The sequence below is a fragment of the Lygodium microphyllum genome, chromosome 15, assembly GCF_053477565.2.
Source record: "Lygodium microphyllum isolate KBCC chromosome 15, Lygodium_microphyllum_v1.1.10, whole genome shotgun sequence".
NCBI lineage: Eukaryota > Viridiplantae > Streptophyta > Polypodiopsida > Schizaeales > Lygodiaceae > Lygodium > Lygodium microphyllum.
The window spans coordinates 101098729-101119327 of record NC_141149.1 but is presented as its reverse complement, the minus strand read 5'-3'; the positions used below and the strand labels follow the sequence as shown (position 1 = coordinate 101119327).

General features: G+C 42.2%; 1 protein-coding gene across 7 annotated transcripts in view; it reads right to left on the bottom strand.

The window, feature by feature from the left end:
• The window catches only part of LOC148024831 (uncharacterized), a 294466-nt gene extending 274964 nt beyond the window's left edge, over positions 1–19502 (bottom strand). For 2 of the 7 annotated variants that reach the window (XR_015693361.1, XR_015693360.1), the window contains exon 1: positions 18833–19313. Coding sequence is in view for 4 of the 7 variants with exons in the window: in XM_087694487.1 (XP_087550613.1) it covers positions 18833–19279 (447 nt within the window). In the remaining 3 variants the exon portion in view is untranslated. The other 5 variants (XM_087694487.1, XM_087694486.1, XM_087694490.1 and 2 more) reach the window with 4 other exon arrangements.
• Between the last annotated feature and the right edge of the window lie 1097 nt (positions 19503–20599).

Here is a 20599-nt window from a genome sequence, read left to right as displayed (position 1 = left end):
TTAGCTGAGGAGGCCCAACGCCGAGCACGCACAATTCCAAGACAACTTCCTGAAGAGCCCATGCCACTGAGAGGTGATGCACATCTTGTAGACTGGCCCCAGGAGTTGGTCATCTGGCGTCAGCGAGAGTTCCAGAAAAGGCCGTTTGAGCTCTCATTTGCTTTCCCACGCTCTATAGACCGGGCCCTGCCTCTAGGAGTCTTAGCCAAGATCAAGGATCTGGCTAATGAACTTGCAAAGAGGTGGATTGAAGAGAGGAGCCTGATAATAACTAGGTGGCGACAAGAACCACAGGATTACTGGGAAGATAAGGTCAATCTGGTTCCCAAAACCATCCAAGGCTACGAGGCACGACCGAAATGGCGGAGGAGGATTTGGGACACCAATTTTGATGCATGGACCGCCTTTTGCAGTTCACTCCCCGAAGAGCACAATGATCCTATCTACATGCCCTACCCCCGTAGGCATGAAGTGGACTATGATAGAGACTTGCATGGGGATTACAACTTCCCAAAAATATATAATGTAAATGCTAAGAGCCCTGAGGAATGCTTAGTGTTTAGGTTAGAAGATATACTTCCTTCTATAAATCGTTTCCTTGCAGACTTCTCTTCCTGCCCAAATCCAGCGTTTTTGACCACTTGTAATTACCTCCGACTTATCAAATTCCTGCTACTCCAAAAACCCACAGCAGAGGAAGCCCATCTCCCCCCACTCTTCTTTGATATCAACCTAGGAATAGATAGTAGAGCTATGACTAGGTTAATGATGCGGGCTACTCTCATTCCTTCCTTCTGTCTAGAGCTCTTAGAAAATATGAGTGACACCCGCTTCACAAGGTATAATCACCCTTTCTTATCAACCACTCCTCTGAGAGCTAAGGCCAATATTAAAGAAATCTACAAAGTCGCGCATTCTTATCTCAATGCCTGCGACTGCCCCGTGATTAAATGGGTGTGATATGCCTTGACAATTGTACTCCCTCTCTCATTTTCAAAAAAAAAAAAAAAAAAAAAGCAAAGAGAGAAAAAGCCACAAGGAAACAAAGACAAGGTGACTGGAGAGAAAGACAAGAGCAAAAAATAGCAAAGCTGAAAGATGAATCTACTACTAAGCAAGTTAACAAGGAGAACACTTCACATGTGCTTGCAGTCTCCCTTCATTGTTATTGTGCACCACACTCACTGCATCTAGGGTTCTCCCTAGCCCCTTCCCCACTTCACGCTTAGGGCACATCAAGGGCAAGACTTTCAGACCTGTCACCCTAAGTTTTGCACCACACCTCCAACGACGCACGAACTAGGTCCTCAAGTGTGGGACATTACCAAGGGCTTGCTCAAGGTTAGACCCATCTCCCAGTTCCACTGGCACGAGCACCATGCACTACACAGTGAGACAGACACACCCCCTAGGAAGTGCACAACTTTTCTTGCAGGTTATGTTCGTGTTTCAAGAACTGGCTGCTTGGCTGAAGAAGATCATCCACTACATCCTCCAATGACAAGGAATTTTTCCATGAGTCGGACATAACTCCATTACGGCAACTTCAAGAGCTTCACTGTGAAGGTTTAAATGGCTCAACTGATTTCATGTTGCCAATCATCCGCCTACTGATGGCTGCCATGACTGAACCAAATCAAGCAGAAGGAAAACCCAGTGATGGATCTGCCATTGGCTTAGATTTTGGAACCTCATCTTCCAAAGATGCATGCCTACCGCCTCAAGATCTACGGATCGCTTATTGATTCCACAAGCCTGAAGATTTTCAATGCAAGGTTCAAGATCTTCAGCTCAGCACTGAAGATCTTAAAATCAGACCTGAAGATCTTGAAATCAAAGCTGAAGATCTTCAAATCGAAAACAAGGATCCTCAGGATAACAAGATCTTCAAAACAAAGACAAAGATCTTCCATGCGAAGACAAAGCAAACCTTTGTCAAGACAAAGTTCAGGGGGGTTTCTCTAGGATAAATCCCTCCAACACCATTCCCCATAGGGATTGCTTATTGATCAAGCGTTTCTGTTGACCAAAGGATAACCGGCTACCTATTTTCCACCAGCCAATTGGAACCTCTATCAGCCGTCGCAGAATGGGAACCACAACTGTGTGTGAAATCCCGAGCATTTTCATGAAGTCTAAAGCACGCCGGAATCTCTCCTGGTCATCGTCATCAAACTCCATCACCTCTCATTCACAAGCATCAATGTCATCTACCCACCAGTTCCACCTAGCAACAGCATCATCTATCCCACTACTTCCCACCACAGTGCCATGGGACTGGCACTTGGCTAGGAGGGGGGTAATGTTTACCGCAGCACAGAGGAGCAGGAAATAGAAAAAAGAAAATAGCAAAATGCAGGACAAAAGGAAGAAAAAGGCACCTTAACCGGTAACCAGACCCTGAAAAAATTAAAAGCACGGGCACGACCCTCAGGAAGTCTTAGAGTTGCCTAAGGAAAGTAAAAGAGTAAAAAGCGCACCATTAAGTGTGAAAGCGCTCCCGAATCCTTCTAAAAGAGCGCCAGGCTCACTCCTGTGCAAATTGTATGCATTAGTTGGAAATAGAATAGATTAGAACGGTGGGAAATGAGAAATGGGCCTAGGCTAATGGCCGGCCATGTAAAAAAGGGGATGACCGCCCATGAAAAGTAGGGCATGTATATAAAGTTCAAAAAGTGAATGAGAAGATCATTCTTGTGTGTGGCCAAAACTTCTTCTCCTTCTCTTGTTTCTTGCCTTCTTGCTTGTGCTTGAGAGAGGGATTGAGAGTGTGAGGGAGTGAGGGAGTGATTGTATGAGAGTGAGAGATCTTGAAGAAGAAGCTCTCCATCTTCTCTCTTCATCTTCCCCTCCTCTCTTCTCTTCTCTTGTCTCGCGCATGGCTATGGAGGATGAAGCTCATAGGAGAGGGATTGAGGTTGCTTGAATTGCCTCAAGGATCGTGGAGCTACCGGTGTGCAAGAAAGAGGAGGGTACTCGATCGAGCATCAAGATAAGCTCATTACACCCGTAAGGTAAGCATTGCACATCGGTTATGTGAGAGGTAGCCATGGCCACTCGGTTCGAAACACTTGAGCAATAAGTGGTCCGTAGGTCTCGGGGTAGAGCTTGTAGCTCCCCTTCAGTTTATGAGAATGAATTATTAGTAGTAGTTCATGCCCTTTCCACATGGAAACACACTCTTTCAGGAGTTGGTTTCATCACACAAACTGATCATTGAGCTTTGCGATATTTTCAGATTCAAACAAAGTTGTCCCAAACGCATCTAAGATGCGCAAACTTCCTCTCTACGTTTCATTTTCACATTGTGCATATTGAGTATAAGAAAAATGTTGTGGTTGATGCAATTTCAAGAAAACCCTAAATTTCAATAGTTACTATAGATTAGTATTCAGAGTTGGATGTCATAAATAACGGCTTTGCAAATGCGTATAATAAGCTTTGCAATGGCTTGAGGCGTGAGCACTATGCACTTAAGGACAGCTTTTTTATGATGCATGGTCTGTTGTATGTCACAAAGTAGTCCAGACAAAAAATGTTAATTGAAAGTAATGCTCCTCCTTATGCAAGGCATAGAGATATTTGATGCTACAATCAAGGCAATGGAGCGATTTTCTTTGGCCACTTTTGTGGCATGATACTAAGGAATTTTTTCGCACATACATTGTGTGAGAAGGTTAAATATGATAGACAAAAGTTTGCAAGGTTGTTGCATCCTTTGATTATTCCTGATAGGCCTTGGTAGAGTATTGCTATGGAATTTTTTGTCTTCTCATGACACTAACTAGCAATGATGCCATTTGGACTACCATTTGTGATTTCTAGTAAATAAGGACATTTCATTTCCATTCACTAGAAGATTGAGCCAAATCATATTGCACTTTTTGTTTTGCAAGTTATTTAAGTAGACTAAGTTGTTTTGGAAGGGCTAGTTTGAGAACATGGATACTACATTGAATTTCTCATCTTCCTCTCACCCACAGACAAATGAGTAGTCTAGAAGAGGAAATTGTATAGTTTTGGATCTCTTAAGGTGCCATGTATCAGAGCACACAGGCAATGGAAAGAAACAACCATTGGTTGAGTTTGCATACAACAAGATTGTGCATAATTCTACTAGTAAGACTCCATTTGAGATTATGAAAGGTGAAAAAAAGTTCCACCTATCTTGCAAACCAAAGATAAGGTATATTTGAGGCTGATATGAAATGGATGAGAAGTCTAATAGTGTGTGTTATGATTTGAAATTAGAGAGAACTCATAACAAAGGTCCTTATGATAGTTAAGGAGGATGTAGCACTTTCACTCCTCTAGTGATGGACAGCTCATGCATGTAGTGACCTTGGGTATACTTTGGTTGCATTCAAGTTATTGTATGCTGACAGTATTTTCGCCTAGAGAGGATCACTACTCAATATACTAGTCACTACTCAATATATTAGTCATTGTGGTTTGGTACGCAAATGTGTATGGTTTGCACCCATGCTTTGAAACTATACATTTGCATCACTATTGTGTGATATGGAATTGATGTACATGTTGCATGAGAGTCATGTGATACATCTTTGCTACAAGACATTGTTTATGCTCAATTCCCATATTATTTTGCTTGATGGGTCAGACACTGTTGATTTTTGGTGTGTGGATGCATTTCTTATGGTTCTAATAAAGATCATCATTCATGTCTGTGGATTATGATTTAGTGTTGCTGGCTGGAAATTTCAACATGCCATGGGCATGTGTATAGTTAAGCAATAGTTGCACATGTTGTTTGACTACGATGACACACGTTTTTCTAGTGGTAATTAATGCCTTTGTCACGATCATGAAATCAAGGGTAATTGCAAACATTCAAGGGGAGAGGTTTATGACAAGATCATGAATTTTAAACTTATTTCATTGAAATAATTAAGTTGTGCACTGTGTGCTGCTGTATATGTGTGAATAAGTTGGCATCTAAGTCACAGTGACACGCAAACCCTAGCTTTGACAATAGGGGACATGGGCACAAGTTATGGTGGATGGCTGCCAATGAGAGCCTAGTGTCAAATCTTGTCCAAATACATTAAATATGCCAAAATTTCAAGTTCATAGACCTTAGGAATGTAAAATAAGGCTTGGCATTGTCCAATTCTTTGGCAGAGCCAAGCAATTTTTAATTTCCAATACTTAATTGTTGGAAATTCATTTATAGAGGCTGGGTTATAAAAGGGCAGGTTTGACGCTTTGCAATCAGAGAGAAAACATGCCATGCAAGGCTGGGGCAGCGTGTTGGGGGCCGATTGGATTGGCTGGACAGCAGAGGAAGGTGCATTTGGCTAGGCAATTCCTGACCTAGGGATTTCCTATCTTACTGATCACTAATACGATACTGGAAACCAGTTTTGTTGCACCATTTAGGCCTGACAACGCCATTTTGGTGGGTCCCCATTGTAGGCCACTGCTGAGAATGGCTGAGCATAGGCTGAAGGAGATGAGAGAAAATTTTGAGATTTGCCGCAAAGAGAGAAGGGAAGAGAAAGTCTGCAATGGAAGAAGCAAATCTGCACTGGACCTTGAAACAATGCTGAATACAAGGAAGACTGATCGGTCCCTGCATGCAGCCCAAGGCATTATTGAGGGCATCGAATCAGGTTGATGGCAGAAGGTAGTACCAAAAGATGGAGGAGAGTCCCAAATGTTGGAGTGTGTCACGAGGACGTGAAAATTTGATGATTTGCTTATGTTTAATTGACAATTGATTAAAGGATTAATCAAATGTGCAATTAAAAGATGCACATGTGAGGTCCAAGCTACTTTTTCACAGTTGAAGGCCAAAGGACCCTGTGAAAAAGATGGGTGTCAAAGGCAAAAGTTGTAACAAGTTACACTTGTTAGATTCTAGGTGAATTTTGATGTCAGTTTGTCCCTAGGACCATTAATTGGCCATTAAGTGTCAATGGTGACACTGGTGACACTAGGGACTAGGCATTAATTAATGGATTAATGCTTGTCCAAGGTCAATTAATGCATGGGATCACTTTGGGTTGCAAATGGCCTAGCAAATTAATTTTTGGATGGGCAAAGCCAATTTTCTGGGCATGATAAGGGCTGAATTAATTTTCAGAATTAATTAGCCATTTAATTAATTTTTAATTAAAAGGCTGGAAATTGCTGAAAATGGATTAAGAAAGCTGCCACCTGGCAAAACTTTCCCATGAAAGTGGGGAAAAGGCTAAATAGGGCTGAAGGAAGAGGGAAATCTCGTTTTTTCATTTTGGAGCTGTTGGAAAGAGGTGTTGGATTGTTGCTGCCAACTTTTGGGGCCATTTCCCAACCATTGGAGACCATTTTGGTGATGGAAATTGTATATTCTTGACCTTGGGAAGCTGGCAATTGTTATTGATGCACTTTCTCCTGAAGATCACAGTCTCTGATGCTCCTATTGTTGTTGGTGCATCCGTTTGGGGCTGGTACAGCAGGGCATCAGCTGATTTTGATCAGTTCTTTGCGACAAATCTCAAAATTTTCTCTCATCTCCTTCAGCCTATGCTCAGCAATTCTCAGCTATTCGGAGGAGATCTCAGCCATTTTTGGTGGGCTGATCTGTAATTTCTGCAGTAAACCCCAATTTACAGCAGAAATTAGGGTTTAGCAGCCACCTTGGGATCCATGCAAGAGATTGAAGGCTCAAGGGACTGAAATCAGCAGCTGATAATTGAAGATTATCAAGGGATTTCAAGAGCCAGCCCATCCCGAATTGATTTGGGCAGCATTTGGCCAGCCAAGGGTCAAATTGGAGAAAAAGTCCTGAGTGAATCAAGGGGCAAATAACCCAAAAGGCTTGCTGGTCATTTATGACAGCAAAAGCAATTGGTTAGCAGAAGAAGATTGAAGAATCTCAAGTTGTACTCCTTCCAATTGAATGAAAGCTAAAGAAATACCGCAATGGACGCCAATTTTGGGGCCAACAGGGAGTCTATTATCCAAGAATGTTATGGTAAAGTGTGTATTTCATTTTATGTGCATTTATTTATTGCTGTAATTAACTCTTAAATCAAGTTATCACCACCCATTCCAAGAAGGAAGGATGGTTTCAAGGTTCCATTGCCGGGATACATCAAATCTCTTGATTTGGTGGGCCCAAGGCACCTGATTACAAGCCAAAGCTTTGTGCTAGTGTTGATCTTTGTGCTAAGAAATTACAACAAGATGTCTTCATACAGTGGGATGCAATCAAGTAGTAATTATGCCTCTCATGATGCACATTCACATGGGGAAGAAGGAAATGCAATGCCTGATCTTGGACAAGGCACGAATCATGGACAACATGTTGAAAATGTAGCTGAAGGCCAAGATGTTGGATCCTCAATGCAGAAAAAGGATGATGATCAACAAGGGGAAATGGAATTCGATGATGCATTTAAGAATCGAATGAGGGCAGCAGTCAATATCTTTGCTGAATTGACAAAAGATCCTCAATTTACTCGGTTTTTGAACACTCCTACGAAGGACAACAAGGGCAATAAGAGAAAATCCTCTTCTAGAACTTCGGGACAGCAAGATGCACCAAAGAACAAGCCAAAGCCTTCTCAAGATGCTCATGGTGAAAAGCAGTTGGTGCTAGTTGGGCAAGAAATGCAAATGCAAGTTCATGATGTAAATGCTAATACTATGGTTTTTGGACAGCAAGGTTTGCATGAGAATTTGGGGCAGCCAGCTTACTTTGGTGGTAGCACAATTTTTCATACTATGGTGGATAAGCGACCGAATGTGGGAATGTATGGCACACCTCCCCATACTTTTCAGCAACCAATGCATGGCTTGCATAACCCAATGTACTCGGGTATGGCTCATGGAATGCATAATCCAATGTATGGCGGCATCGGTATGATGCCTGGTGTGCAAAACCACGCATATGGGCAAGCATTGGTACCCCGTCGTGCTTTTGGGGCTCAAGGAATAAGTGCTGGTCATGCAAATGCTCCGTTTAATGCTGGCTATCATGGAAATTGCCTCTACACTAGCGGATACACTATGCCTTTCATGTGAGCTTGTTGAGGCCTTTTTATGCTGATGTGCCTAAGGATGTATCTGCTGAAATTCAGTCCAATGTAGAGGAGATGAATGAGATATTGGTATCCGAGCAGATTTTGGCACATAAAGAGAAAAGGTCAAAGGTAAAGCTTCCATAAGCTATTGGGTGAAGTTTCACAACTATTCAACAATGGATGCTAAATGGATGGAAGAGGATGACTTGGCAGACCATCCTCAGTTGTTGCAGCTTTACCTTGATGCCTTTCAGTTAGAGCCGACTTTGGATCGGGCTCTTTCAGGTTCAGCAGGGCAAGGATCCAAAGTACCACCTGATACTCAAGGGGGAGGTAGCACTTCCACTCCTCCAGGAATAGACTACTCTCGTGTATAGTGGATCTCAGATGTATTCAATATGCATCCAAGGTACTGTGCTGACAGTATGTCTGCCATGAGGTCACTATTCAATGTACTAGTCACTGTAGTATGTATGCAAATGGATATGGTTTTCACTGCAGCTCTGAAACTGTACATTGCATCAGGTTATGATCATGAGAGACTAATTACCGAGTGCTGGTTTTTAGTGTATGATCATTAGTTTCAATGGTATTCAGCTAGTTCTATGGACAGCAACATGTGTATTGAATGCCATTGACAATTCAGCCATGGTTTTGGCTCGGTTTATGCTTTACTATGGTTGTGTAGCTAGCATTGTTGAGAAACAAGTGTTTGGCATGCATCCGATGAGTTTCTGGCAACAGTTCTGAACTATTGTTGAGCTTTATGCTATGTTTATGCTGGCTGGAAATTTTCAGCAAATGGTGGGCATAAGAGATAGTTAGCCAGCAGTGGCCAATGTTGTGTTGACTATTATGCCTTGTGAAAATTCCAGTGCAATATTGTTTGCTTTAACACATTGCAATGCAATCGACGACGATTGCAAGGATTTCAAGGGGGTGATCTATTACGAGGATGTGAAAATTTGATGCTTTGCTTATGTTTAATTGACATTTGATTAAAGGATTAATCAAATGTGCAATTAAAAGATGCACATGTGAGGTCCAAGCTACTTTTTCACAGTTGAAGGCCGAAGGACCCTGTGAAAAAGATGAGTGTCAAAGGTAAAAGTTGTAACAAGTTACACTTGTTAGATTCTAAGTGAATTTTGTTGTCAGTTTGCCCCTAGAACCATTAATTGGCCATTAAGTGTCAGTGGTGACACTAGGGACTAGAAATTAATTAATGGATTAATGCTTCTCCAAGGGTCAATTAATGCATGGGATCACTTTGGGTTGCAAATGGCCTAGCCAATTAATTTTTGGATGGGCAAGGTCAATTTTCCGGACATGAATTAAGAGCTGAATTAATTTTCAGAATTAATTAATTCTAAAAATTAATTAAATGGCTGGAAATTGTTGAAAATGGATTAAGAAAGCTGCCACTTGGCAAAACTTTCCCATGCAAGTGGAGGAAAGGCTAAATAGGGCTGAAGGGAGAGGGAAATCTCGTTTTTTCATTTTGGAGCTGTTGGAAAGAGGTGTTGGACAGTTGCTGCCAGCTTTTGAGGCCATTTCCCAGCCATTGGAGACCATTTTGGTTATGGAGATTGCATATCCTTGACCTTGGGAAGCTGGCAATTGTTGTTGATGCACTTTCTCCTGAAGATCACAATCTCTGATGCTCCTATTGTTGTTGGTGCATCCGTTTGGGGCTGGTACAGCAGGGCAACAGCTGATTTTGATCAGTTCTTTGCGACAAATCTCAAAATTCTCTCTCTCTACAGCATTCTCTCATCTCTTTCAGCCTATGCTCAGCCATTCTCAGCAATTCTCAGCCATTCGGAGGAGATCTCAGCCATTTTTGGTGGGCTGATCTGTAATTTCTGCAGTAAACCCTAATTTACAGCAGAAATTAGGGTTTAGCAGCCACCTTGGGATCCGTGCCAGAGATTGAAAGCTCAAGGGACTGAAATCAGCAGTGATTGTGGAGGAGGACTACGCATTTTTGACTTGCAGCTATGATTCTTCAATGGCTGATTCAGCACTTAATTTTGCTGAAACATAGCAAACACGGTGTTTTGACAGTGGAGCTTCAAAGCACATCACTTCTAAGAAGTATTTGTTTTCCTCTCTGCATTCATCCCCTGCCGAGAAGCGAATTACCTGTGCGATTAGCAATAGTTATGATGTTTGTGGCATTGGGACATTCACTATTACTGCTGCATATGCTTCATGCTTCTAGATGTCTTTTTTGTGCCTCGCATTACAAAGAACTTATTGTCTATCTCTACTTTTAACAAGCCTGGCTTTCAAGTCATCTTTGAGAATGACAAATGCATTGTCAAAGATAGGGAGATAGATTATGCACTCAGGTTGTATGAAACCTTGTATAAGGGTTTGTTTTTGTTGGATACCTATGATGCACAGTCTCATGATGCTCTGGCAGTCACTACTCTATCGTCCACAATGCACGATACGGAGCTATGGAATGCCTGCTATGGACATATGAGTTTTGGGAGTTTGATGAACCTTCAAATGTGTCATATGGTAGATGCATTGCCTCCAATGGAGACCCCACCTCCTCATGCATGCGTATTTTGGGCAAGATGCACATATTTGCCTTCAAAAAGGATGGTGCAATGCGTGTTGTCCAAGAATTGCAGCTTATTCACTCTAATGTTTGTGGTTCCATGAGGACACATACACTTGGAGATCATCTTTACTTTGTTACATTTATTGATGATTACTCTCGGTATAAATGGATATATGGGTATGTGTTTATGCATTTTAAACATCTTGTTGCAAAGCTTGAGGCTGAAATTGGCTTAAAAGTACAGACACTTCGCACGGATAGAGGGAGATACATGTCTCGTGCTTTTGAGGCATTTGCTCGACCATGGCATTATGCATCAAACCACTATTAGAATGACTCCTTTGTAGAATGGTGATGCTGAAAGGAAGAATCACACTCTTATGGAGATGACTCGTTGTATGCTCAAAAGCAAGGGCCTGCCTCATAAATTTTGGTAAGAAGGCCTTTAGTGTGCAAATCATGTGTCAAATCATGCACCCACTAAGGTACAAAAGACCATCAACCCATTTGAAGCTTGGCATGGCAAGAAACCCAAGGTTGACTACTTTCAGGTGTTTGGTTGCATAGCCTATGCATGTGTTCCAAAAGAGCTTCGTGGGAAGCTTGATGACAAGGTTGTAAAATGCATATTTACTGGCTACAGTTCGGAAAGCAAGGGCTATTGCTTGTATGACCCATGCACAAAGAACATATTTGCTGAAAATGCTGCATTTTCACATGATCGGTTTCAAATGCCAGTCACCCATGAGATTGCTGATGTCTTTGAGGTCTCTTGCCACATTCTTTGGAGTTTGTGCTTGCTGTAAACGGCCGTACAGACATAATATAGCAAGTTGTTGCTGCACCATATGTGCTTGAACAGTAGGGTATTGATAATGGTTTGCCACATGCAGTAGAAGATGCAATATAGCATGAAAGGGCTGCTGTAAATGCAGCAAAAACAGTCCTGAGATGGCTGTTACAAACTCTCCAAGAGAGTAAACTGGATGCTCCTTTATCTCAACGCACTAGAAGGGTTTTTAGACATGCAGCACGTGATGCAAGGGAAGCCCATTTGGCTGATTTTACAAAAGTAGATTGTGATGAGCATGTATTTATGAGCTCACTGTTGGATGATGATGAGCCTACTTCCTTGGACGAAGCTCAACAAGATGTGCATTGGATGCAAGACTCTATTGCCACTAACTCTACATGGGATCCTGTGGATTTACCACTTGGCAAGAAGGCTATAGACACAAAATGGGTTTTTAAACTCAAACATAAGGCTTATGGTACCATTGACAGGTACAAAGCACAGTTGGTAGCAAAAGGCTATGCGCAAAAGAAGGGCATTGATCATGATGCAAGGCTGATGGTACCATTGACACGTACAAAGCACAGTTGGTAGCAAAAGGCTATACACAGAAGAAAGGCATAGATTATGCTTTGTACCATTGACAGGTACAAAGCATGGTTGGTAGCAAAAGTCTATGCACAAAAGAAGGGCATAGATTATGAAGAGACTTTTGCTCCATACATCCCAGATGAGTACGGCGAGATGTGTAATTGCTATGGCTACAAATTATGGTTGAAAGGTATATCAGTTGGACATTAAGACAACATTCTTAAATGGAAATTGCATGGGGATGTTTGTGTGTCACAACCTCCAAGGTTTGTGGTTAAGAGGAAAGAGCACATGGTATGGAAGCTAAACAAAGCTCTTTATAGTCTCAAACAAGCTCCTCATGCATGGTACTCTAAAATTGATGCATATTTGGCCAGCAAATAATTCAAAACAGTCCAACTGCTCCTGCTCTATACATTAAGAATGAAGGGGAAAAAGCACACGGTATGCAAGCTAAACAAAGCTCTTTATGGTCTCAAACTAGCTCCTCGTGCATGATACTCTAAATTTGATGCATATTTGGCCAGCAAAGGGTTCAAAAACAATCCAACTGCTCCTAATCTATGCATTAAGAATGAAGGGGGGGGACTTGCTAATTATCATTCTTTATGTAGATGACATGCTGCTCATTGGACCTTCAGAAGCAAAAATTGCAAATTTCAAGGCTAAATTAAAACATGCATTTTCTATATCAAATATGGGATGTCTACACTATTATTTGGAGATTCAGTTCAACCCAAAATCAGCATGGTATCATCATGTCACAGTCATAGTATATGGATAAGCTGTTACATAGGTTTAATATGCAAGATTGCGAACCTATGTGTACTCCTATGGAGCTAGGCCTGTCTATACATGATGGTGAAGAGATGTTTGATGTTGCAATTTACAGCCAAGTTGTTGGCTGTCTTATTTATATTTGCAACTCTGAGAGTGCGCAACGGAAGAAGGAATTTGAGCACAAAGGAAGAGAGAGAATCTACAAGAGAAGAAGAAAAGAAACCTGCACTGAACAAGGAACAAATGCTGAATATAGGAGGACTAATCAATCCCTGCACGTAGCCCAGAGCATCAGTAAGGGCACCAGATCAGGCTGATGATGACGGCAACACCGAAAACAGAGGAAGATGACGAAATCGGAATGTGCACCTGCCAAGGAAGGAGGGAAGTTGATAATCTAACTAGCTGCCAAGTGGAAAATGGCTATAAATAGCCAAAAATCCCAAAACTTGCCGATCTAAAATTTGGGACCAAAAATATGGCTGACCAGCATTTAATGCTAGTAAAAATGCCAAAAATGCTCAAAAGAATCTCGAAAAGGGTGGACAATGTCCGACAAGTGAGCCAGGCTAAAAAATGCAAAAGCTACCTCGAAAAATGCACATAAAATCCCGATTGGAGAAAAAAATGCAATGAAATGCAACAAGCTGAGTGCTCTAGAATGAGCTACCTCCTCCATCAAAACAAGTGATAGACAAGTCAGAGCTCCTAAAGTCCTTGTCTAACTTAGACTAAGGCTCACAAGCAAGAGATGACAAGGCATGACAAACATGACTGCTAACACTCCCTCTCAAATCCTGGATGTGGCGGAAGGCCAAGGGAGAAACGGATCTTAGGGTGGCAAGAGGAATGCCAAAGTCGATGAAGAAGCTCCTCGCAATCCTAAATAGGGGCCAAAAAATCCACAGCCACATCACCGAGATCGTCCCCCTCTGAAAGGGATGGGGGATACGAGGGAACCACCAGAGGAGAGAGTGGGGGATGGGAAGAAACCTGTGGAAAAGAGGGAGCACAAGCAGGTACAGGTGTAGCAATAGACAATTGCCTCAAAGGACCCTGCATAAGAGGTCCGCCGACCTAGGGATGCAAGCTCGTCTTGCATGTCCTCCATTTGATTGATGTACTCTTGCATAGAAGAGGAATCATCAACTTCAACATTTAAAGTTTCCTCTATAGGGTGATGTGGTGAGCAAAGGTCTTTTGATGATAGAGCGAAGCTAGCTTTGTCCACACCTCCATTGCAGTCTAAAGTCTATGTACATAAACAAGGAACACAATCACGTAGGCTCGTGAAAAGGAAAGACCGCCAAGCTCTAGAGTTCACTAGATCCCATAAAGAGGCTTGATCCATCGTACAACCAATGTGGGGTCCTTCATGGGACACGGAGCAAGGGTGGTAACAAATTTAGTAGGAAAGGAAGCACAGGCGCATAAACAAGGGGTGCCATCACGGCAATACAAAGATTGGAGGTACGTACCTTGCATGAAATATGGAGAGAAGCAGAAGGAGGTGAAGGGGGCTCAGATCTTCTCAACCTAAAAGAGTGAGAATGAGACTCAGAATGAAGATCTATGTGTCGCTCTTTGCAATGGTCTAACTAGTGTAACTGCCTATCAAGAGAGTTATAACTAGTGAAAATTAAAATTTGCTAGGTATCTTGATATTATTCTAGTTATACAACTTACTATATAATAATACCATGTGAGAGTGCGCAAAAAAGAAGAGGAAACATGAATACGGAGACAGAATGTAAGAGATTTAGTGAGAATCCTGACCGGATGGTCTGATGTATATATTTTTCAGAGAGAGAGAGTTCTAAGCCGACCTGATGGTCTGATTTAAAATATTTACTTAATTCAATTACCTTCACGGAAAAACAAAAAAAGAGAAGGGAAGAGAAGTGCCACAATGGAAGAAGAAAATCTGCACTGAACTCTAAAAGAATGTTGAATACAAGGACTGATCCAAGGAGTCAGTGAGGGCACCAGATCATGCTAACAATGGAAGGTAGCACCGGGGTCCAGAAGACGTCAGAGAGTGCTGAAACCTACAAGATAGAATGACCAGCCAACTAAGGGGACATGCTATATAGCCAAATCTACCCAAAACTGACCAACTGCATAAATCTGGGACCATAAATATTGGCCGACTTGAGAATCAACAAAATAATAATAAAGAAATGCTGATTGCTCTTATAAAACCTGATCGCCCCATCCTGGCCTGTGTGAATGCAGTCCCCCACTGAAAAATAAATGCAGAAGCTGGAAACTTACTAGTCAGTGTGAATGAACCTAAAACCCCACTAGAAAAGAAATGCATGCTTTAGAAAGAGCTACCTTCTCCGTCAAAACACATGACAGAATGAATGTCAAAGCTTCTAATATCCCAGCTCACATGCAAGAGATAATTGTGTCTAACAAACATGACAGCTAACATAAAGGTGATTTGCGTGTGAAGGTTGAAGACTCAATTTGGCTCCCCAAATGCTCAAAATCAAGGGGCAAATTGAGGATCATTGCTGTTGGTCATATGGAGCAGCAAGAGGTTTCAGGTTTTGTAAGAGATTGTGCTTACCCTAGAGCTTGGCCCATATTCCTTGAATGGTAAGGCCCACCAATTTCTTAGGGATCTGGCCTATCTCTTGATTGTACAGAAAATTCTAGAGTAAAGATTAAAGAAATACCACAATGAGCACCAATTTTGCAGCCAACCATGAAGTATGGATGATCTCTATCCAAATTCTCAAAAGAGTCTCTGCACTAGAGACAACTAGGAGTAGCATGTCCACCCCATGCAGAACGGATCCTAGCAGGGCCTATTAAAAAATCCATTGCTCGTTTGAGCACATTGTCGTGTGATGCACTCTAGAACTCAAGACCCTAGGCGGCCCTACTTGCATACCCATATTTGTGTGGATTGGAGGTATAGGATGCTACCTCTTGTGACAGAGGCTTGGTCCATTTGCTACATGGTTCATAAGCTCGAGGGTGAACCCATATTGATTTTGTAAACACCCCAAACAAGGTAGTATGCTCGACAATCATGATATCCATTTACTTCCAAGACTTAACATTTCAAGAAGATGGAGAGAACAAATACTTGAAGCTCTCAATATGACAATTATTTAAAAAAGTAAAGCCATGAACACAAAAGAAATGGAAACGAGTTGAGGGTTGAGGATGCATAAGTACATTGAGGCTTATTTGTTATCATTAAATGGCTTATTTTTGGCGGTAGATCAAATGCACCCCAAATCCTCTATAAATAGGGCCTCTGAGCACATCCCTTAATCCCTTATTCCATCATTCTAGCCAGCTATCATCACCATCTCCATGCCATCTGCTGTCTACATCCCTCTCCTGGCACATGCAGTCCTCCAGCTAGGCCACCTGATTTGGGAAGCTTCCATTGCATCTTCTTCATTAAAAACACATTGCCCAGTTGCCTACTGCCTGTCCTCATCCAGGCAACCGGTTTCAACCTCTACCTGCTGCATTTTCTGTTAAGAGGTCACCTCATGGATGGATGGGCATGCTAGGCCGGCACAATGGGCAGGGAGACAGTCACCAATAATGAGCAGTCACCAATGAACAGGCATCCAGGCATGGGCAGACTCAAGCTGCAGACAGTGTGGGCAGCATGTTCAAGGGCACAAGGAGCAGGCAGGCAGGCCTGACCAGATGACCAGGCAGTCAGACGGCCGTGTGGCAGTCCTGGCCAACTACATCTTGTCAGCCAGATCTGACTGACCAACTGCATTTTCTCTCCTCCATATCTGCCTATTTTGGTGCTGTCCCATTTGTGGTCCTGATCATTGTTTTACTTTAAGAGTTTTTGGTCTTAGGTTGAGTGCATACATGGGCAGGCCCTTGTATCTTTTCTGCCCCGACTTACTCAGTGTTCAGCATTCTTGTCTGCGCTCTCTCTCTCTCTCTCTCTCTCTCTCAGGGCAGTGAAGGGCTGATCTGAAGTGGACAGATTTGAAGGGGAGATTTCAGTGTGACACAATGGCTGCATTTTCACTTGTAGGCTGTGTAACAATATGAGGCTAGAGTGAGCGGAAGTGTGTGCAAACAGAGTAGCAGTATAAGGCTGGAGCAAGCAGAGGTGCATGCAAACAGACTTCTTTGCTGTTTTCTCGTGTGTAGGAACAGCGCGTGCCTTTGTCATGGTCATGGCCTAAGTCATGATGCATCCATCCTAGAGACAAAGTGCATGATTCAACTACAAACATAGTCTGACATTCATGAGAGTGCACTAAATGAAGACAATTTCTCAATTAGGACACTTATATCAACCCTTCGATTTTAATCATGTTTCTAACCACTTGAAATATAGTTAGAAAAGACACAATGTTACATGCAGAAACCGTGACTAGTGATTTGAGTCCACACATTGCCACAAATGTCAACTTGCTATCAAGCAAAGCTTCACAAAGTTCTCATACAATTCCTTAATTGTTTTGTCACTTGAATAACTTGAACTGCTTGGAGGATGTAAGGTTGGAAACTGTCAGACTGCATGGGATTCCGAACCTAATGCCACAACACCCTTCACAGCATCGGGAGTATAAGGAATCAATCCATATCCCCGAAGTACGAATTGGCGTAGGCCACACTTCAGCATCATTTGTAGCAGTCAAGACCCCTAGGGCCATAGGAGAGGAAAGATAGCAAGATCATGGTGTGAAAATACTTGCTCACACATTATGTCATTTATTTGCCAGAAATGTGATACGACTTTTTTATTTGAGTGACTTGCTTGCCAAGCCAATACAAGGTTGAACTCTCTATCTCTAGCTGAAGTGAGAGTATATATGGAACACAAGTCGCACTTTCGTAAGACCACTGCTATACATGAATGAATATAAACTGCACAAGAGGGATGGAACTCAAGGAGATGCCACAACCAAATAACTTTAAAAACTATGAGAGATCACAATAAGCCAGCTATACATTGTCCTATAGCTTGAAATGATACTAATTGCTGCATGAAACACGTCAAGTAGGCCTAGAGATCAAAAGGAAAACTCCAACACCCACTGGTTTGTGATTTTCCATATATTCTGTAATTCCTAGCACCTCCACACAAAACTGTGAATAATATACTCCAGAATCCATCCAGAACCAGAAATCCACAAGCTTCCCACTGGAGCAACAAGCAGCCAAAAAAACCAACTCTGGAAAAATGCACAAAACACGATATTAGCTGAATGCCTACTGATACAACATACAGCCACAAAGTGAACCTGGATCCTATACACCCTGGACAGCAGCAAAACACACATCCATCCACACCACGTCACATGCAAACGGTCTAAAAGCAGCCAAGCATAGCTCTGATTGGCCAATACAAATACAACCCAGACTAATTGCAGCTCTATGGGCCTGCAGTTCTTACAATGCACCAGACTAACTTAGTCAGGTAACTGCTGCAGTGCACACTAGAACTGACAGTCTCCCTCTTTGAGCACATGCACAATTCCTAAATATGCTAAATGAGATCTGGACTGCCTTCTCATAGTTGGGCACATACCTTCACTTTCTTGCCAATCTCCTAAATGTCTCCAATACGTGCAAACTGCCACCCAGCATCAAACCCCTGCCCAATCATGGTGCAGGTTGCAAGACCATGCCCTATGACTCTCAATGTCCTCACTAACAAGGTTCACGGGGGCTCATGAACACGCACCCAGGCTTACTAACACTGCACTCCTAACTGTACAGTCATGTCACTGTCACCCCAGATGGCAATGTGTGTGAGACCAGCATTCTGATAGTGTTGCACCATGCAGACACCAGGCCAATGTAACGTGCACTAAAACACCTGGCCATTCTAAATCCCAATACCATTTGTAAAAACTGCATTTGTAATAGACCTAAAATGCAACTAATACATCCAAAGGAGCAAATCACTTGGGAACCTACTCAAGAAGTTTATCCGTATTTTTAACAGCATATAAACTGATTCTGGTCATCACCGGGACAACAGACATGACACCGCCCTGCTTAACATTTGATACTCCCTACAGCATTGCAGTGATCTATTTGGTGAAAGGGAACCTGTCCAAATGCCGCACACGAAGCAATTATGCAGAAAAGAATCTTTCCAGATTCTGATGGTACGACCGTCATCGTCCATCGAGACTTGTTTCCTGTGCCTCTCATTGTTAATCGAGGCTTGTTTCCTGCGCCGCTGGGGCCACTTGTACATGGACCAGATACATTCCATGAAAGAGGAGGAAGACAAGGAGAATGTAGCTTTCGAGAACAGCTACGTCGAGCCCTGTGGTAGGAACGGATATTGGGGCTGGCCAAGCTAAACGCTCGGATGGCGCACTGCAGGGAGGTGGGGGGAGGCAAGCAGGGGCAAGGCCTCGATGGCATAATCAGAGAAACAGAACACATGTCTCTCTTTGCTGTGTGCTTGTTGCATCTCACAAGCACTAGTGACATTATACCACGGAGCCTCGCTTCCTCTCCACCCTCTCTCTCTCTGTGCGTGCGCATGTGTGGAGTCACGAGTGCTTATGAAGTACAACAAGCGGAAAGAACCTATTCCTTCTGTCTCTGTTCGCGGTCCCATGACTCCATCGTCATCTGACTATTCGTATTTCTTGGATGGCAAAAGACGTGCTGGGATTCGCGAAATATGTATCGCCATCCTCTCGTACACAAGCTGCATCTCCTCAGCTCACCATCAGTATTCCAATTTCCACCACAAAACTTTTTTCCCATCAATAGTTGAAAATCCGGAAGAGGTTGTTGAAATGTGACAGAATTGGCCAGTTTTTTGTCCCAAATAGCTTTTTAATGTGCTGAACCTAAGTAAGAAAGTTTTACTAAATAATGATATTTTACTTTTAAAAAACACTACAACCATGAGTTAGTGTAAATAAGGAATCCCATCTTTGTAAACAAGCTATGGCGTCTACCCTCAGAGTCGTGCAAGGAGATTAGATGCACTTATGACAAAGACACTACAACATATAAATTATGCCATCGCTTATTAAAACACCACATAGACGGCTAGCAAAGAAGGGATAGGGTGGGCAGTATCATAGACAAGCCATATCTTGTTTGCTTTTCACCTTCGATTCAATCCCATGCATAGTGAGCAAAGTTCTATTATCTTGACATGAGTAGTTGTCATCACCAAAACCATCAAGGCAAGGCGGCCTTCTCACAAGTTGTAGCAGTGCAAGAAAGTGAGAGGAGGCATTTGGGGGTGGGTATTAAATAGGAGAACACGCAGGGGAGGAAGCATCCAATGCCGCATTTCAACGTTCTTCTTCCTGGCATGCCAATAACGGCACTTGTGCAGATCGCTTTTAAGCAACATGAGGCTATACAACAACCTTCATCAGTTATTGTTTTTTGTATAATTATTATTTTTTGCTAACTATATACCTATCTTTCATGTAGACTCATCCCTACTTTCCTATTTATATGCTCAAATCTTATTATAAAATTAACCAACTATGCTAGCCTTATATATTTATACTACTATATTATTTTGGTTGTAGGTTTGGAAAGTTCCAACATACCTCCAAAGGGCTTTCCAAACCTCCCCTTTTTAATTAAAACCCTCTCTCTCTCATGTGTAATCTCTTCCTCTCTCTTCTTCCTCCCTTTTTAATCAAACCTCCCTCTCTCTCTCTCTCTCTCTCTCTCTCTCTCTCTCTCTCTCTCTCTCTCTTAGATTAAACTTTTTAATTTAAACTTCTAACACTTTTTTTTCCTTTAATTAAATATTTTAAAGCTTTTTAAATAATTTTAATTAAATAGTTTTAAAAAGTAATTTAATATTTTTATATAGTTTTTCACATA